The following is a 19,620-nucleotide window of genomic DNA, read 5'->3' as shown; positions in this document are numbered from 1 at the left end:
TTTTTTTTTTTTTTTTTTTTGAGTAAAAAGAAGTTTGAAAAGTAAAAAAGAAATATAGGAGAATAGTAATAAATATAAATATTGAACTGTAGGGAATGGAGAAGATGCGTATTTATAAAATAATAAAATTCTTACTTCTTTAAATTTAAATTTTCACTGTTGAATTATTTTTTGCCGTTGTTTTTTCGATACATCTAAAATTAGACGCACTAGAACATGCCATGTTGCACCAAAGTAATTTTATCAAAAAGTTCTACCGTTCAATGAGTATAAAATTACGCATTAATAATCAAGCGTTTTTATTTCATGTAAATCAATTATCGGGCAAGCATGCTTGCTTAAAGACTTTACAAGTGGACAGAATTGTAGAGCGAATCATTTGGGTTGTTGGTAACGATGAGAATCTTCAAAATGCAAGATGCCAAATAAATTGCACATTGTGGTTCACTTATTTGGGTTTCATTCTAATTGATTAATGAACATTTATAAATAAAACTAAGATGACAGTAAAGTTAAATAACTTTGATATGCTATGCATCTGACTCAATATCTTAGGTCATTTCCAATCGAATGAGGACCAAATAACTTCTTTTAGCCCTATAGTCATACAAGAAATTATGTTTTAATGAACAATACTATGCCATATTTTATATCATCTCCAACCGAGGGAGCCAAAGAGTCAAGGCCAAACATAGCCCTTTAACAAAAAACCATCTCCAACCGAAGGGGCCAAAGGGCCATAAGCCAAACATAATTTATTATTTTTCAAACATATTTTGAATCCCACTGGTCGTCAAATGAATAAGCCTCCAGATTTCTTATCTTTATACAATCTCAATAATTTTTTGGATAGGATTTCGAGTAACACATGTTGCTAACATGAGTAACTCTCCAGATTTCTTATCTTTATGTAATCTCAATAATTTTTCGGATAGGATTTTTCTAGATTTCTTATCTTTATGTAATCTTAATAATTTTTCAGATAAGATTTCAAGTGTCACGTGTTGAGATGTAATTGGTTGTGCAAATTTAGATAGGATTCTTATCTATGTGACATTTCTTATCTTCAGCTTTCAATATTATAGGTATGGTGTAGGTATTTATAGAAAAAAAAATTAATTTTTTTTTTAAAATTCGTCCAAAAAAAAATTTTTCAAATTCCAACGGTAACCTGACGGTAGCATGGTGTTAGCTAGCCGTTGCCGTTGGCATTCAAATGGGCTAAGCTAGAGGGCTGGCAAAATGTCAAACTTGACATTCTAGAGCTGGAAGGTTGGCAAAATGTCGAGCTTGACATTTTAGTGCTAGAGAGCTAGCCCGCTGGCCTGATTTGGGGGTTTGGGCTGGGGTGGTGCCCACAAGCCCTTTGGCTTAGCCCTCGGTTGAAGATAGTTTTCGTGTCATTCTAAGCTATTTTTAGCCATATAACCATTTGACCGGGTCGATTGGAGATGGTCTTAGTGGATAAGGTGTGAAATTTATATCAATGCGTCATATGTTCAAAACTCTCTTTCCTAAATTATTGTAATAATTTTGAATTCTCCTCATTCCTCTAATAATAATAGAATTAAAAAAGAAAAATAATTTTGATGTGTTCGGTCTAATAATACATTGTTATATGAAGAAAAACTTGTGCATGACAATGAATTATTAAATAAGAAATGTTATGTGACGGTGAACAAATCCAAAGACACATTATTAATCAAGCTTAATATACAAAATTATCACCCAAAATACAATAACCACGAAAATTAAACTTCACAATAATATCACCCATTAAGAAACCAAGAATGTCACACATTGCCTGAGAACTCAAAGGTTCAGCAGGTACAAGATGCCCTGCCCCTTAAACCACAGCATGGCTTAAACACCCCCTTGTCCAAAACCCAGTCTTCTATCATCACCTGCGCCCTCAACGGCTGGTCCGCCGGCAAAAGATGCCCTGCCCCGGAAACCACAACATGGCTCAAGCTCCCCCACTTCTGCACATACCCAGCAACCTCTCCCCTCACCTTCCAAACCTTCCGGTCCGCCGCCATAAACTTCCCAATCCCCTCCCACTTCATCGTCTTCATCCACGCCTCCGTTGAAACGATGCCGTCCCTCAAATCGTACTGCCCCTGGTACAGCAACACCTTACTCTCCTTCAGCAGATACTCCACCATGTACTTCACGCTCTTCATCACGTCCTCGCGCAATATGCCCCCTACAAAATCACTGCACGATTCGAAAGGCGCCTCCCCTTTGGCCCCCAGCGCCACCTTCACCGCCTCGAAGCTCAGCAATTCATCCACCAAACTCATCTTATAAGGCTCATTCTTCGTGTAGTCGTATAATGTGGCTAGCCCCGTCATGTCCTGCAGCGTATCCAACACTCTGTTTCTCGCATCCGCAGCCGCGCTCCAGTTCATCGCCGCCGTGAACCCTACCGCCTCCAATTGCAGCTTCTCCAGCTGCCTCCTCTGTTTCTCATTGATCAAACCACTGTAGAAAGCGTTGACAGCGTGAGTGTTCACCTGAATTATGGGGTCTGTGAGACCGTCTCCGATCGCAACGCCCTGCAAGTTCACCCCTTTAGACCCAGCTGGCAACTCAGCGTTTCTTTTCAAAATATAGTGTCCGATCGCCGGAACATACTTCCCGGCATAGCTCTCGCCGGTTATGTACATGGGTCGGGTTTTGAAGGCCGGGTCGAGCTCAATGAACTTGGTGATCGCGGCAAAGAGGTGTATCGCGACGGAGTGCTGGTCCCTCGGGATCTCTGCGGAGTTCGCAGCGATGCTAAATCCGGTACCAATCGGGTTGTCAAGGAATATCAGGCCGAAGATTCTGTTCCAGGTGGCAGAATTGGGTTCCAGAGCGAGGGGATCGGAAGGGTGTTTGTTGAAATTCACGCGCCATGGACCGAGCTCGTAAAAGTTGGCGAGCATGGAGGAGCAGCCGGGGCCGCCCTGGAGCCATATGAGGAGGGGGACTTTGGAAACGTCGGTTGTGAGGTTCTGAGCTTCGTAGAAAGTGTAGAAAATGGCAGAGCCGCTAGTGGAGTTGACCGGGAGGTAGCCTGATTTGGTGGGATGGGCTTGTTTGGGGAAGAGAGGGGGGGACGATGCGGCGGCGACGCGCCGCAGAAAGAAGAGGAGGAGGAGGAAGAGGAGGTTGAGATGGTTTCGGGCACTTGACTCCATCGATGATGTGGGGAGGGAGGGAGTGCAGACACTTTCTTTGACGATAAGTACCTACAGACCTCTTATACTAAAAGAATATGGACGGTTAGATGAAAATTCAACTGTTATATATTATAACTTTAAAGAGACTTCCTGTTTGCAGTCATTGGATTTTCATTCAACGGTTCACACTCCTTGATCAGAAGGATCCTCATCCTTAAATCAGGAGAGGTTCCTGATCCCCTACAGACCCCTTAAAAAAAAGGTACCTACGTACGACTCTTCATTTGCATGACACGTAGCTAAATGCACTTTGAATGCCGCAGAGAGATTTTTCAATGTGACCGGTACATGCGGTCGTACATCACGTGTCACTATACAAATGGTAGGATATGTGTGCTAAAATGTTAATAACTTAAAAAATAAAATTTCCCACCATTTTTATTAAAACACGTAATGTATCACTTGTGTTCTTACTACAACTAAAAATTTATCGAATGATACATGCGATTTTAAACCATACAAGAAAAATAAAAGTATTTCAAATTAATCATACAAAAAATAGCGGAATTTTAAATACTTATTTGATTCATATTAATGATGGGAATCTTTCAAATGCAAGATGCCAAATAAATTGCACGTGTTTATTATAACATTCATTTGCTTTGGCTTCTCACCCTCCTCCCCTCAAGCTTTGTTGATTGGACTCTGTTGCCCTTGCCGGCTATGCAACTTATATTCTTTTCTTGCTTTCTCTAGATACAACCGTACAACAACAACTATACAAATTACCTAATGAGATCATCATGCTCACGTAATATTACATTTTTTTTTTCGGATTAGTACTTACACTGTCATGATGGTATTCCGTGTTAATAAAATAAAAATATAAGTAATTTTTTCAAATGTCCGTGTTTCATTAGTTTGGGACGACATGTAAATATACTATTTTTGTTATTAAAAAAAAGAATAACATGTCTGTCTTAAAAAAAAAAAAAAAAGAGTAATTTGGGCCCAGCCGGGTTCCAAACATATAGTGCCCGGCCCAAGTTGCTTAATATATCGCCATTTTGCAACCCCTCGCAGTCCCAAGACGCCTGAAAAGTGAAGGGCACACCACCTGTTTGATCAAATGTCGAGCTGAAAATTCCCAAACGTTTTGGCCTTCAGGTACTCAAATTATAGTCTCAAATCACGATGAATGTGTTCAATGGATGCAAAGAAATTCTAAAGATTCAGAAGTTTCGGAGAATCGTGTCGTACGCTGGATTCTACTGCTTCACAGCAGTCCTGACCTACGCTTACACAAGCAATACGTGAGTCGCTTTTCAACCTACCTCGAACGCGTATGAAATAAGAAAAATATTTCTGGGTTTTGAAGCTCGTGTTGTTTTTAACTGCTTTCATCCATGGTATTTGTGTTTGGTGTTGCAGAACTCGAGCTGGGTTTTCGAGAGCCGACCAGTTCTATGCTTCTTACCCAGCTGGAACCGAGCTCTTGACGGATACGGCAAAGGTTTGTGAGAGAACTCTACTTATTTGAATGCAAAAGGTTTTAGCTGTCTATGTGTTTGATTTGATTTGTGTTAGTTTCGTCTTCTATGTGTCCGTGCCCTTGCACCCGAGTTCGTATTAGATTAAAGTGTTCAGAATATCGTGTTCTCAAATAAAAAATTGAATGTTTGATATACTACTTGAATAATTCTTGGTTTGTTGCTCAGTTGTATAAAGCTGCGCTTGGTAATTGTTTCGAAAACGAAGAATGGGGTCCGATTGAGTACTGCATCATGGCCAAGCACTTCGAGCGACAGGGGAAGGGCCCTATGCGTACCATGCTGTAAGTTACTCGATTCTACTTGAATTTGCATTCTAGTTACGTTTTGATATTCTGTTTTTCTTGTGAGAATTGCTATGTTAGTGCACAAATTTTTCTGTTGCTGGTGTTTTGACGCTTCCAGATTCAGCATCTCTTGTTTTTAGAAGCTAGAAAAATTGCATAAGCATTCTCATTCGTCATTCCATCTTGTTCGTATCCCGTAGGCGTAGAGCGGTTCTCAGTTTTGGTTTGCACAAGACAATTACAAACTGCGCCATAGTGGCGAAAATTTGACAATGCTATTTGCCTGAAGGAGACGAACATGAAAAATGTGCTGCGTCAAACATTGTCATGAAAATAAAGTTTCGATCCCTACCAGAGCGGTGACTATCTACATTTACGTTGTTATACTTGTTTTCTTTCCCAAACGAATGGCTATAGGAATCGTTTGTAGGGTTTTCAGCTAGCTCAAAAGTGATCTTTGGTCTTATGCAAGCGTTAACAAGCACCATTATACGCTCACTAAACTGCTTCCTCCACCTCCTCGTCTTTGTTAACTTAAGGGTAGAGTTCACTTTTATGTCGATTGACCTGTTTTGTGAACTCTCCTCAGCGTTCGTAAGAAGCGGTTATGATTCTTGTTAGCTCAGTTATGTATTGATGCCCCAAATTTTACTTCAACAATTCCATGGGTAAACTGTTACATAGAATGAAAGCTCATTCAGTGCTTTTTTTACTTATGCATTTTGTCTGCATGGTTGCAGCATTACATGGCACACCTTCTGTCACACGGGCAGCTCGACGGAAGTGGATAGAACTAGAGCTGTTCGCCGGATGACAAGTAGCACGAGCGCATACCACATCGGCACATCTCTACGAAACTTGACGCTCGTGCTGATACTTTACGTATACACGATGCCAATCGTAAGATGTGAGGATTATAGAGCAGATGAATCCCGTGATGCTGGAACTTCCTTTGAATCATTTTGTTGTTCTATCACCCAATACAACATATATTTAATCTAAATCATGGTTGTAACAAGCGTTTCCTGAATAATCCGTTTTTGTTGTATGAAGCGTTTTCCCGTATAATCCGTTTATGTGCTTTCCTAATCACAATTAATCAAAGTAATTAACAGCTCTCCGATACCGCAATTGTGAACTTTACTAGCATTCTTCCGGCACATAGGTTTAAGAACAAATCATCATATAGGTTTTACAAATAGTGTAACTGCCAAGTGAGTGGCATTTGCCTTCTGGCCTTAAGAAAACAGAAGAAAATGAAAATAAAATGCAAGTCCGCGGTAAAAGACCGTAAATTATCAGGAAAATACGGCGAACAAAATAAATCCATCCCACTTGGTAATGCAGGCTCAATCTTATCAGATATATCAATACCAGTTGTAATGTGGTATGGTGCTGCTGCAATCCTCTACGACAGCACGTTGACCATCTCTTCGTTTCTCCCTGCCATTCGATCTTCCTGCAGAGGTGGACAATGTGCATGTACAAATTTGGATTTCAAAGAAAATCGGGAGGCAGCTACCTAAATATACTGAAAAATCCGGGAACTCTTACCTCGCAGTACTGGCTTTTCATAACCACGCACTTAGAAGCGCTAATGCTATCGCTCCTCCACAGGCTGTGGGGACTATGGTTTCGATTATTAACGCCATTCGGTATAGTTGATCCATTTTGATATATTGGTTCTGGTACTTTTACCTCCTGAGACCCTTGAGGGCTATGAACAGCTGCACGACCCACTGAAGCCGTAGTACTCTTTTTAACGTTACCATTTTGCTCCGCAGCCTCATCCTGCGACATACACACTCGTTCCCTATGGACAATAAAATGGAAAGAAATCAATATTGTGAAGATGATAATGGAACTCGAGTAGAAGTGAAAAAAAAGGAATTCAACGCAATTTGTTCAAAATTTTACCTAGGTAACGAGGCATGCTTCCTTTGAAGCGCAGTGCTTCTTTCACCTTTGCTATAGTGTGCCTCAAGATGCTCGAACTGTCGTCTAAATCGATCAACTCCACTGGTGGACACAAGATGAATTTTCACTATACGTATTCTCATGTAATATGAAATCACAATATAAACATATGCAAGGATGCGCATCATGAACAAGTAGTAGTTTTACGAACAAATGCTGACCTTGGATACATGAAGCCAATATTATCTGAACCTTGAAGGTAATCCTGCAGCATCTTCGGATGATACTCCAAAATCTGAACGATAAGAACATTCGCTATGAGTAGGTGGCGAGGAAAGAAATTACCAACAAGAAGAAGTGAAGGATAATACCACCGAAGAAAACCATCACTGACGACAGTCATACCTCTCTATAAATTAGCTCTCTCACATCATCCTTTGTCAGTCTACTCCTCTCGAACTCAAACTCGAGCTTTGAAATGGGCTGTCTGGACGGTTCCTGGTCCAAATTTGCCAATCCAACAAAATATGGGTCTGCTAAGGCCTGTAAAGAAAGCAATGAATTTTATCAGGACACAGATACATAAGAAATGAAATTGTGGTAAACAACTGTTCTCATTACAACGTTACCTCTTCAGCAGAAGGGCGATCTCTAGCATCAAAAGCAAGCAAACGCTCAAGCAAACGAAGAGCCAATGGGTCCGCATTTGGGATTTTTTGCGAGAGAGGAACTGGTTTCTTTCTCCTCATGCTACTTAAATATCTTCTGGCCTTTTCATTCCTAATCTGCAGTCATTAAGATGATCCCACAGGAACAAGTTCTTTTAACACTGTCCTAATAAAAAATGACATCGACAAAAAGAGATAACAAACCCTTGCAATAGATTCAGTGGGAGGAGTGCCAAGTAAGTCGGTAATGAGATCCAATTGATGCACAACATTTTTCCCGGGAAACAACGGTTTTCCTGTTAGCATTTCTGCAAATATGCACCCTATGCTCCATATATCAATAGCAGGGGTGTACTGCATATACAAATTACAAAATGCTTAGCCGAAATCTAAAAGGGTTTAGTTTTAGAACAAACTTTGCGAAAATTATCGGAGTTAAAACATTCAGAAAGCCTTGCAGCAAAGAGCATTATATCACTGTCAGCAAATTATTCATTTTATATCACTGCAAGCTGAAAATCTCACAACACCATATTTACACACTCACCTTGGAGAAAAAGGAACCACAGAGTTCAGGAGCACGGTACCATCGAGTTGCCACATAATCCTTGGAACAAGCAAAAGGAAAAATACAGCATTAAGAACGAAAAGGAAGCTAAAAAGGCTAATAACTACTACATCAATGGCAACCCACAACTTTTTTTTTTTCTCCATAAGATTTACACATACAGTCCAAAAAATGGTTGATGGAGCGTCATTACACGCAGCACGAGCGAGCCCAAAGTCACAAATTTTCAGTTTGCAGTCTGCATTAGCAAGTATATTTTTCGGCTTCAAATCTCGATGGAAGACATTTGCTGCAAAAAGAAGAAAACAAAGTCATCAGATCCATAGATTATGCGAAAACGAAGGAAATCCCACAGTAGTGCAACAAAATGATCGTCAAACCTGTATGTATATACTTGAGGGCGCGAAGAAGCTGGTACAAGAAAAACTGATAATGCTCGGGAGTGAGATCATCATTCGCCTTAATAACTTGGTGAAGGTCAGATTCCATCAACTCAAACACAACGTATATATCTTTAAATTCTCGCCGGCAAGGGGGTAGCATTATATGCCTGATTTCGACAATATCGGGGTGATGCAGCAGCCGAAGGAGCTTAATTTCGCGCAAAATCCTCGTAGCATCGGAGACATGCTCGAAGACATCGTTGATCTTCTTAATGGCCACTTTCTCACCTGTGTGAGTGTCAACTGCTGACGCAACAACTCCATAGCTACCTTTCCCAATCACTTCCTGGATTTCGTACTGGCTCGCCTCACCATATTCTGTGAAAAATTCCTTGTCCAGCATCTTCTGAATTCAGAAAAATAAGGCCAGATAGCAAATTACGAGCCAAATTATAAAAAAAATTAAAAAAAATAAAAGGATTTTACATTAAAAGGAAAAAAAAAAAGAAAAAAAAGGGAAACTTTGAAGAACCTCGTCGTATTTTAGACAACAATTAAACCACCCAGAAGATTAGATTGCCTGATCCTCTCCGGGAACAAAAAAAAAAAAAACCCAGAAAAGGATATGACAGGTATGAAATGATCAAGGATATGAACCCATCAGATGTATGTATGTATATATATGTGTGTGTGTGTGTGTGTGTGTGTGTGTGTATCTGTGTGCAGGATACAGCAGTGCAGATTTGAACTTGTCAACAGAAATGTTCTTATGAGCGATCACCCATTAATAATTAATGGAAAAAAAAAGTCAAAAAAATTAAAGGTAAAGAAAAAAAATAGAGAGAGAGTCATGAGGGAAAGAAAGAATGGAAGCCGAAAAATATTAAAATTGAGCAAAAGACAAGTTATTGTGACCGACTCAGCTCTGTAATCCCCTAGAAAAGCGAACCTTATCTTATCAGAAAACCACGGAGAGAGAGAGAGAGAGAGAGGAGAGAGAATATATTATGATTTGAGCAACAACTGGGTTACAGTCTGTAATCCTAGTGCGGCTGACCTTATGATAGTCCATAGTGGCGACTCTGTGATTGGTCCTCATCGGCACCTTGATGGGCTTCAATCCACTCATGTCCAGGTCCACCGTGATCACCAACTCCCTCTGCTCCTCATCGGTGCTGGCCGATGACGGCGGTGGCCGTTCGACGGCGTCGTTTGAAGAAACATCACCGTGGTCGACGGAGGAAGAAGAAGAGAGGCCCTGAAACCAGCGGCGAATGCCCTCCATGTCGAGAGTCGAGAATCGAGAGTTGATGAATCTACTGCCCGCGTTTTGCGGAGCTTTTTCTTCCTATGTACTCTGTTTTTTTTCCCTGTTTTGATGGCTCGGGAAACGTCCGAGATTTCAAAGACTCTATCCGTGTCTGTGTCTTTGTCTACACTTAACCAGCTGTTTGTTTTTTAGGTTTTCCGTTCTATCAATCGAGCGTTTGTAATATTGAAACATTAAATATTATGAGTAACATCGCTGGCTTCCTAGGTTACTAATTAATTACTTTTTCTGTTGGATAAGATGCCGACCACCTATTTGTCTGTTTGGGTAACACTTGCTGCCGCGCCACGATTGCACCTTCTGTCGTGGTTTATCTTTTTTTCGATTGTAATCAAAACAGTTCATTTTCATTTTCTTTTGAACGAATGATGTTTCGTTGTACAAATACATTAATTATAATTGAAATAAGCAAAGAGGTGTGCCTGTGACAAGATTTTTTTTGTGTGCAGAAAACACGACCCGATTTATTATGTGTCATAATACAAATAATTAAATACTTGAAAATAAAAATTCATCCATTTATTTTATAACATTTGGTATACCGGATCATGTTTCCGGCATACTGAAAAAAAATTTATGCCCGTGAGGGTGGTTATTCTAAAATGATATTTTCACGAAGTTCTATTTTTTTTAAATTTTATTGTTATTAATGGGAGAGGTAGGGTTCGAATTTAGAAGGGGATTTTCGAACCTAAACGCATCAATGATAACCCAACAACCTATTAACTTCACAACGACATTAGTCGATATGCAAAGTCTTTTCTACTGTTATAAATTAACATCAAAAGCTAAATTAGTGGTGATTGTTTCATATCTATTACTGTTTACTAGTGAGATCATCGTGATTCGTGGCAAAGAAAACAAGAGTAATACGTAACTACCACTTCCAGGACGCATTTGGAGCAAATTTTCTGTTTTTGGTCCTCACTGCAACTGCTCGATCTCAAGTTTCTCTGGGATCTCAACATTTTCTGCGACTAATTTTGGTTTACGAGGCCTTCCTCTGCCTCTGCGCTGCGGTTGCTGCTGTGGATGATGGGGTTGAGAGGCAGAGAAGGCACCCCTCCGCCTTGCTTGGCTTACGAGGCCTCCCTCTTCCTCGGCCCCTTGGTGGCTGCTCATTTTGATCATGTTCAGGTACCGATGCCCTAGTGCTTACATCCACATTGTTTTTAGCTTAGGAGGCCTGCCTCGACGCTTTGGTGGCTGCTCCTCATGACGACTTTCAAGAACAAGGGGTACCCATTGCCAAGAACTTTCCGAATCTTTTCTTGGTTTACGAGGCTTTCCTCTACGTCCCTTTACCTGTCCTTGCAGTGGTGGTTTCTGTTGCTGACCATCAGGAGCCAAGGGTCCCTTTGATTGAGTCTTCGGGTTTTCATCACCATGGCATTCCAATATCTTACTTCCAACCTCAAAATTTTGCCCTTGGACTACATCTCCAATCTCTCTGATTTTTACTGGTTGCGGATGACAGTGATTTTCAATGTCTTCAACTTCTTGAGCTTCTGGTTCGTTTTGCTCATAGGTCTCCCCACTTTGCACTTCTTCTCCATCCAACTCTATGCCTGCCTTCTGCATTGTCAAACAGAAACCATACACAAACAGAAAGTCACGAAAGGTTTTCGTTTTTCTTGGCAGTTTCAATATTTCTCTTTTAGTTGAGTGATCCTACTACCTTCCAATTCCATACAGTATCACCAATAAAATACATTTACCAGATAAGCAAAGTAAATATGAATATAGTAGAAACCAAATGCGGAGAACGAAAAGTCACAGGCTGTACCTCAAAATCAAATTGTTCCTCAATCATTTGCATTAGCTTCATTTCCGATTCACATTGGTTTTCAGTCACTCCAAAATGCTCTTGCTTTTCTTCATTACGTCTTCCCACCACAATGCTTTTTCCAAAACCTTCATTTTGCTCCCCTTCCTCCCTACCTCCATCCTCATTTCTGCCCTGTCTACCCTGTACCCTTCCCGGCCCCCTTTCGCTCCTGCACTCTCTGTCCTCCACGCCCCCATCACCACCATCCTTAACCACTACATCGTACCTCTCACCTTCCAAACTTATGCCCAATATCTTAGTTCCGACTTTAACATTTTGAGCTTGTGGTTCGCTTTGCGTATATATCTTCCCACTTTGCTCTTCTTTTCTATGATGATTTTCTTTGATCACTTCAGCTTCAATATGTTCTTTTACCGTTTCATTTTTAACCACTTCTCCATGGTTATATTTCGGTTCGACAAATGCCACTATTCCTTCTTCACTCAAACCCCCTTCATCCAACTCCTTGCTGACCATCTGCACTGTCAAACAGAAATTACACACACACACACACACAGAGAATGTTGCCAGCAGCAAAAAAAAGAACGATAGTGCTAATGATGAAAAGAACCTGAAAATCAACGGAAAGTAAAAAACAAGATCCAACAAGAAAATATCAAGTGAAGATGCAATAATGGTGATACGTGAACAGCATTGCTCAACAAAATTCAAGCCAAACAAAAGATTACCAGATAAGCAGTTAAAAATGTAATCAAATTGTCCTCCACTCACTTGCATTTGCTTTGTTTCTGGTTCACATTGGTCTTCAGTCACTCCAAAATAGTCTTGCTTTTCCCCCGCGTCACCTTTATCTTTTAGCTGCATCTCTGCAATGCTTTCTCCAAACACTTTTTTCTGCGCCTCTTCCTCCCTACCTCCATCCTCAATTCGTTGCCGTCTACCCTGTACTCTTCCTTTCCCCTCCCGCCTTTTGCTATGGCACGCTCTGTCCTCCACATTCCCATCATCATCTTCATCATCCTGATTCGCAACATTGTACCTCCCACATTTCAAACTCACAACCACTCCACTCTCACAAAGCTTCCTCAAATGATGCCTCAAAAAACCTTCATGTGCCACTGGTAAATCCTCGTATTCCCTTTTGATAAACTCCGATATGCCCCCTTCACTCGCCCCACCATCCTCATTCAACGCCTTTATTGCCCTCTGAATCATCTACATTAAAAAAGAAACACAAAGAAAACAAACGAGGTCATAAAAATCACACCACACACAAAAAGAGGGGAAAAAAAGGCTCTACTCACTTCTACGTCGTAAAAGGACTTTTGGGATAAGCAGTTAGGATTTTTGATAAATATTGTCAGCATGTTTACAGTAAAAGAACTTCTAGCAAAAGCCCCTTTGAGCGAAAATGCTTCCTTTCCTTCAGGACAAACAAAAAAGCTTCTAACTACCTTCGGTCGTATAAGCACTTTCTAAGCCAGGTGATTTTCCAGAAAGCACTTAAATTCTTTACAATCACTTCGACACTTCTAGTAGAGTTCTTATGAGCAGATGAGCTACTTACAAAAACAGTCCCAACAGTAAAAGCACTTTTAAAATGTACTGAATGAAGTGAAACAAGAAATTAAACAACCTTGATGTGTTATTAAAGTGAATTTTACCGAGGCATAAGGAGGGTGATTCGGAATGTGGAATGCCGGGATGAGCAGCCGGAGGCCGCGCTCGATGTTGGACTTGAGGCGGTAGGAGTCGATGGGTTTGGAAGGTTCGGAAGCGGCAATGCGGGCCAAAACGGCGTCGCTGAGCCTGCGCCTGAAGCGTTTCAGCCTATGGTCATCGGCGCTTCGAAGACGATGAAGGAGCGGGTCGGGTTTTAGGGTTGCCATTTTTTGGGGTTTGAGAATTGAGAGCGGGTGGAGAGTGGAGACACACTTTGTATACACTGTGAGATCGTTCGTACTCTGATTAAATGTTGAAAAATATATCAGTTAACTTTTTGTTTAAGCTTTAATTAGAATTGCTTTTCTTCTTCTGTTTTTTTTTTTTTTTTCTTCTTCTCAAAATTAGAATTTTCAGAGGCTTTGAGCATGATTATGGATGTTCGGCAAGTACAGTCATGAGAATGCTAATCCATATTCATGCGTTTGAAATTTTAATGTTTGCGCACCCTTCTTATTTACTCGTTTTTTGAGTTGTCAGTAGATAAATATAAATTTGAAAAACTTAAATTTATTCAATGATGATAAATAAAGTGGTGAATATCACCATCACTTCAGGCTTTGGTCTGGCTCATAAGGCTACTTGCCCCAAATCTAAGGTCATTTTCAACCGACTCGCCCAAATGGTCATAGGGCTAAAAATGGCTCAAAATGACACGAAAATCATCTCCAACCAAGGGTTAGGCCAAATGACTTGTGGGCCCAACCAAGCCCAAACCCCAAAATCAGGCCAGCGAGCTGGCCATTTCCAACCAGCCCTCTAACGCCATAATGTCAAGCTTGACATTGTGCTAGCCTTCAGCTCCAGAATGTCAAGCTTGACATTTTGTCAACCTTCTAGCTCAGCCTATTTGAATGTCAACGGCTATCTGGTGTCAGCTAGCTAACGTCATGTTGGTGTCAGGTTACCGTTGGAATTTGAATTTTATTTTGGACGAATTTAGAAAAAAAAATCTAATTTTTTTTCCTATAAATACCTACACCATTCTTACAACATTGAAAGCTGAAGATAAGAAGTGCCGCATAGATAAGAATCCTATCTAAAATTTGCACAACCAATTACATCTCGACATGTGACACTCGAAATCCTATCCGAAAAATTATTAAGATTACATAAACATAAAAAATCTGGAGAGTTACTCGCTTTAGCGACACGTGTTATTCGAAATCCTATAAAAAAAATTATTAAGATTATATAAAGATAAGAAATCTGAAAGCTTATTCATTTTGCAACAAGTGGAACTCAAAATATGTCCGCAAACCTTATTTTAATAAGATAGTTTAATTTAATTAACCATATGAATTTAATTAAAATAATAAATTATATTTAATCTATGATCCTTTGGCCCACTCGGTTGGAGATGGTATAAAATATGACCAACCAAGGTTCATTAAAATATAATTCTTGCAGGATTATAAGACTAAATGGAGCCTTCTGCTCCCTTCTTCTGTTGGAGATGGCCTAATGGCTCGATTCTTTCGAATGGAACTGAAATCTCTCATATTTTTGCATTCTGATGCTCTATGCAATCACCATGCCAGGCAAAAGCATTTGAAGCAACGAGTAATTCCACATAGAATTTTATTGTTCTAAGTTACAACAACCCAAACATAAATCTAATTACCAAGTTCTCTCCTTATCATTTACAAAAAGCAGGAGCCCTACTCGATCCAAATCCAATGAGGACATAACTGCACGAGCACACCCACGGCGTTCACCACTTTGTCGATTTACATTTCGCAGATAAACTGCTTCCGTCAAAGTAGGACTGGAAGGTCTTCATCACTTCCTCGTACGTTGGCCTCTTGTAGTCCACTGCCTGTAATCATCAAACAACCCGTATTTGATCATGTCCGTGAAACATTATTGGAAAAGGAATTGAGTAGAATTATGGTTTTTCATCGTACCTGTTCGATAACTTCTTCAGGGGTAGCCCATTTCCACTCTGCAAATTCTGGATCAGCTGCCCCATTCGCTAAGTTGATCTCGCTCTCATTTTTTGTGAACCTCATAAGAAACCTGTCAATTGCACTAACTCGTTGTTAGGAAGCGGAAACTTGTGCGTCCTTATTTCCATCCATTCAGACACTCATCCATACAGATTTGTAGCAACACATGAAGCACATTCTAACAACTGAAAGACTACATCAAGCAAGTTCATATTTTAACCGAGAGAGGAGCATGATGACTTAACATTTACGTGGTTAGCAAGCTCAATATCGAAATTTATCAGTCATCGCAACAAATACAAGGTATTTCATATGCCAGAGTCACTACTACACATGCCGAGTATTCAGAGGAACACATCCGCAGTAAATTACTAGCAAAATGTTTCTCGAGAAATACTTTGAGAATGCAACAGTACATATCTGGTGACTAATGAGGAAATAATCCTAGTATATCGATCAGACACGTTCAGACAGACAGGAAATAGAAGTTTTGGCAAACAAGTTGCAAAGCTTAGGAAGGCAGGACTTAAAATTCATGTTGTTTTCAGTTCGTCAAGTGTGTGCATGTGAAGGAGTAAGGACATGCCATTTTTGTGCTTGCCCGTGCCATTCACCTCCCCATAGACGATTAACTTTGGTCTTCACGGCAGGTGGAAAGTCATAAGTTAACCAATTCGGAACCTGTCAATATGCAGCCTTGTTAATCACGAGCGTGCAAAATTGACTGCAACATCAAGCTGCTCACCCAGCATAGTTATAAAACTCAGCCTAGTTCTTCAGTTATGAACTCTAACCAAGCTATACAAACCTCAGCAATAATTTCAGCAGACTCTATCCCTGTCTCTTCTCGTAATTCCCTAATAGCTGCGTTTTTGGGTTCTTCGCCATCTTCGATACCCCCCTGAGAAATGAGGATCCAAAAACAATTCACTTATCAATGTAAAGTATAAATTAACCATAAACCCTATGTGCTTAAAGAATAATCATCTTCAAGTTTCGACATTGGTTAAGAAGCGCCGGAGTCCATGGTTTGATTCCCCCCTCCTCCTCCTCCTCCTCCTCCTCCCAATATCATTTGTACATCAACAAAAGAATATTGGTTATATATGAAGCTCTATCATGGTTGAAAAAGAAAGAGATCCGTTGAGTGCGGTTAGTGCGGTTAGTGGTTACTACCTGAGGCATCTGCCATGCACCCGGAACATTCAATCTTGATCCAACGAAAATCTGCAGTAAAATCTTCACCCGTTAAAATTTCCTCCCTCAAATATGTCTACTTCAAAATTTACAACCGCTCTTCTTCATCAAAAGATGGTTTAAACAAAGCGATATTTTAAACTACTCTAATCTACAGCAGTGATTCAAACTCATATGCAACAACAAGAACAACGGATTTGATTTACTGGGTGTTAACATGGTAACAATACTTGATCAAATCTAACCCATAAGCATACAAGACCCCACCAAAGAGTCGAAGAATAATTAAGTGGGTAATTAATTAAGTTAATTAAAGAGATTAAGAAGGGAAAAGAAGATTCGGGTACCAGATTATCGGAGTTAATGAGGCAAACGCCAACGTTGGGACGATAACCAGGCGGCAGATCGTCCATTTTCCTCTGCTTCTTCTTCTTCCTTCTCTCTGCTCTGCGAATGATTGACCCTCAGAAAATCAGAAGCCCAATCCCAAGAAATAAAAAATAGTGGGGGTTTGGGTTTGTGGGAATTAGTGACGCTGGCCGTGACAAAATGATGAATCAGACTCTTTATCTTGCGCAACTCTCAAAAGCAACTTATATGAAATAAATTCACAATCATGTGATAATATTTTGTCTTAATTTAATAATACATTAAGAAAAATTTAACAATATATTAGATAAAAGACCCACGTGGGTTGCTCTCTACTTTTTTTCTCGAAAGATTTTTTTTAATATGATCAAAACACAAAATAATATATCATGTATCGTTATATAAATAATAAATATATGCGTTAAAAAATTAATAACTTAAAAGTTTTCTCCCAATCAAGCGTACTCTTCTACGTAACTCCCCTCACTTTCTTGCCATGATGGGCGTCTCACATGCATACAGTGTCTTTTTCTTTTGTGTCTTAATATTTCTCATGAAATAAATAAGTTTGAAAAAAATTATGAAGTTTGACAACCGAAGAATTCACATACGTCGACATGCAATCTAATATTTTATAGGAAGCTTTGCATATAAATACAAGTAGTTTAAATTATTTCAAAGATATACAAAAGTTTAAAATTTCAACAAAACCTAGTTAAAAAACAAACAAACTAAAATTTGAAAATTTCACACATGCCTATAATAGACTTATTACTTAACCAAGCCAAAACTACAAATTGATGCATTTATAAACTTCAAATTGATTTTAGATTCGTAAAGATTAATTTATGCATTTCTCTAATATTAGTTTCACAATTCATGTTCTTTTGCAAGATCAATTTCACCAATCATGCCTCTTTGTAAGATCATTTTTATAGTAAGATCAATTTCAAAATTCTAGCACTTTTGCAATATCAATTTCAAAATTCCATCACTTCTACAAGATGAGTTTCAAAATTTTAGCACTTTTGCCAGATCAGTTTAAAAATGTATGCATCCAACTAAAAAAAAAAAATCAAACACTTAAAAAAAATATTATATATAATTAAAAAATCTCAACTTGTTCTCATAAAAGAAAAAGAAACATTCATAAATCTAAGAAACAATACAAAGAAGAGGAGGAAAGAGAGAAGTACGAATAAGAAGTAGGAGAGAGGTAGGAAGAAGAACGAGGATGAGGGAGAGGTAGGAAGAAGAAGGAGAGAGAGAGAGAGAGAGAGAAGTAATGAAGACAAAAAGAAGTTAGAGAAGAATGAGGAGAAAGAGACCCATGTTTCAAACATAGAGACGTAAAATTATAAATGCAAAGATAATTAAAAAAAACAACCGTGACATCATGCCACATTCCTCTTTAATATAACTAAAATACTTTGTCTTTCCCTAAAATATAGTCTTATAGTTTGATTCTATGTGTAATTTCTTCTATTTTATATACGCTAAATTACTATAACCATTTTAGAATATTTTGTATCACTTCTGTCCTTGTAGATCAATTTTGTTTATTACTCACCCAATTCATTAAGTTGGATGACTAATGTAAAACAAAATATTTTACAAGGACTGAAATGAAATCTTGGCGAACTTCAAAGATGATTACTGCAATTTGACGTTTTAGTTGTTTGAATTTACAATAAATTTTGGAAAAAATGGGTAGAGCTCATGGTAGGGAGTTGAGGGCGCGCACATAGGAACATGCCTTTGGTAGTCGAATGTGGCGCGTGATGGTGACATGGGACTGAAAGTCAATGACCGAACATGCGCATAGAAAAAGATGAGCGTAAAAAGAGGCAGCGCTAAAAGACAAAGAGCCAACATAAAAGTGGCGAGAAAGGCCGTTGACTTTGGGTAACTGAGAGTCAGAAAGTGCATCTCTACTTTTTTTTTTTTTGTTGGAAACTTTGCATCTTTACTTTACATATCATCATTGTTACATTTCTGTCGTTATCCTCTTGTCGACCATAAAAAAAAAAAAATTTATATGGAACGAGTATATTATATTTTACATTCTCAATCATTAAGTTTCTTGACACTTAGCACTGTATATTGTTATATTGGATTCAGAATGTCACGAAAAAATAAATTCATTTTATGCAAGTTGATCGTATTTTGTACATATGGATAATAATTAGAGTAAGACGAGTTTATTATCACTAGCAGAGAATATATATTTTGTGTGTGTGAACAATTTATCTTAATAAATGCATATTTTTTTTAATATTACATAATTACTGTTTTGTCATTCTTATGTAAATAATGTGTATCAAAAGTGAGGGTAAAATTGGAAAAATAAGTATAAAAAAAAGAAGGTAAAATAGGAAAAATAGGGATATGATTGTCATTTTGTCAAAATGTACAAAATTACTATTTTGCCCTTCTCATGTCAATATTGTGTATTCAAAAGTGAGAGCAAAATTGGAAAAAAATGGGGAAAAAAAGTTGACAGGACTCTTCTCTTAATAATAGTATAGATTATAATGTCATGAGCTACCAACACAAATGATGTATAAGGCTATTTTCACATGGATTTTATTAATGACGGTTTAAAAACTCTCAACACATGACCTTGATAAGTGACCTGATATTTTACTGTGGCGATAAACTCTTGTAACTAAAGTCCCTCATGTGCGTATAGGGGGTAATGCTAGAAAAATCAAATTTAGAGAC

General features: G+C 38.8%; 5 protein-coding genes across 9 annotated transcripts; 1 reads left to right on the top strand and 4 right to left on the bottom strand.

Moving 5' to 3' along the window:
- Nucleotides 1-1,669: 1,669 nt before the first annotated feature.
- On the bottom strand, nucleotides 1,670-3,233 carry LOC125468250 (serine carboxypeptidase-like 50). Its single transcript, XM_048573049.1, has one exon. The coding sequence runs from the start codon at nucleotides 3,183-3,185 to the stop codon at nucleotides 1,821-1,823; it is 1,365 nt and encodes a 454-aa protein (XP_048429006.1). The 5' UTR covers nucleotides 3,186-3,233; the 3' UTR covers nucleotides 1,670-1,820.
- An 809-nt stretch (nucleotides 3,234-4,042) lies between these two features.
- Nucleotides 4,043-6,072, top strand: LOC103931863. Its single transcript, XM_009341395.3, is given in 5 exon segments — nucleotides 4,043-4,480; nucleotides 4,599-4,680; nucleotides 4,886-4,979; nucleotides 4,982-5,001; nucleotides 5,745-6,072. Coding segments are annotated over 5 exon segments (366 nt in total). The 5' UTR covers nucleotides 4,043-4,361; the 3' UTR covers nucleotides 5,796-6,072.
- Nucleotides 6,073-6,127: 55 nt separating this feature from the next.
- Nucleotides 6,128-10,029, bottom strand: LOC103931864 (mitogen-activated protein kinase 12). Of its 5 annotated transcripts, none has more exons than XM_009341402.3 (11): nucleotides 9,598-10,029; nucleotides 8,538-8,946; nucleotides 8,319-8,446; nucleotides 8,137-8,196; nucleotides 7,794-7,943; nucleotides 7,551-7,706; nucleotides 7,327-7,464; nucleotides 7,143-7,216; nucleotides 6,922-7,023; nucleotides 6,703-6,817; nucleotides 6,128-6,463 (listed from the first exon to the last, which is right to left on the bottom strand). In XM_009341402.3, the coding sequence occupies exons 1-11, from the start codon at nucleotides 9,823-9,825 to the stop codon at nucleotides 6,413-6,415; spliced, it is 1,611 nt and encodes a 536-aa protein (XP_009339677.2). In that variant the 5' UTR covers nucleotides 9,826-10,029; the 3' UTR covers nucleotides 6,128-6,412. The 5 variants fall into 5 exon arrangements, with proteins under 5 accessions (XP_009339677.2, XP_009339673.2, XP_009339672.2 ...); XM_009341398.3 differs by having other exon boundaries at nucleotides 6,559-6,817; nucleotides 8,538-8,943; XM_009341397.3 differs by having other exon boundaries at nucleotides 6,559-6,817; nucleotides 9,598-10,028.
- A 590-nt stretch (nucleotides 10,030-10,619) lies between these two features.
- LOC103931865 lies at nucleotides 10,620-13,857 on the bottom strand. Its single transcript, XM_009341403.3, has 4 exons — nucleotides 13,324-13,857; nucleotides 12,431-12,874; nucleotides 11,657-12,175; nucleotides 10,620-11,445 (listed from the first exon to the last, which is right to left on the bottom strand). Exons 1-4 carry the CDS (start codon nucleotides 13,546-13,548, stop codon nucleotides 11,026-11,028), a joined length of 1,608 nt encoding a protein of 535 aa, XP_009339678.2. The 5' UTR covers nucleotides 13,549-13,857; the 3' UTR covers nucleotides 10,620-11,025.
- A 1,007-nt stretch (nucleotides 13,858-14,864) lies between these two features.
- On the bottom strand, nucleotides 14,865-17,091 carry LOC103931866 (nudix hydrolase 25). Its single transcript, XM_009341405.3, has 6 exons — nucleotides 16,875-17,091; nucleotides 16,507-16,557; nucleotides 16,139-16,231; nucleotides 15,917-16,011; nucleotides 15,289-15,400; nucleotides 14,865-15,200 (listed from the first exon to the last, which is right to left on the bottom strand). Exons 1-6 carry the CDS (start codon nucleotides 16,938-16,940, stop codon nucleotides 15,096-15,098), a joined length of 522 nt encoding a protein of 173 aa, XP_009339680.2. The 5' UTR covers nucleotides 16,941-17,091; the 3' UTR covers nucleotides 14,865-15,095.
- Nucleotides 17,092-19,620: the final 2,529 nt, after the last annotated feature.

The sequence above is a fragment of a genome, unplaced genomic scaffold (genome assembly GCF_019419815.1).
Source record: "Pyrus x bretschneideri cultivar Hongxiangsu unplaced genomic scaffold, Pyrus_bretschneideri_v1 Contig63, whole genome shotgun sequence".
Lineage (NCBI taxonomy): Eukaryota > Viridiplantae > Streptophyta > Magnoliopsida > Rosales > Rosaceae > Pyrus > Pyrus x bretschneideri.
The sequence above is the reverse complement of the archived record's forward strand: the minus strand, read 5'-3'. Positions and strand labels throughout refer to the sequence as shown.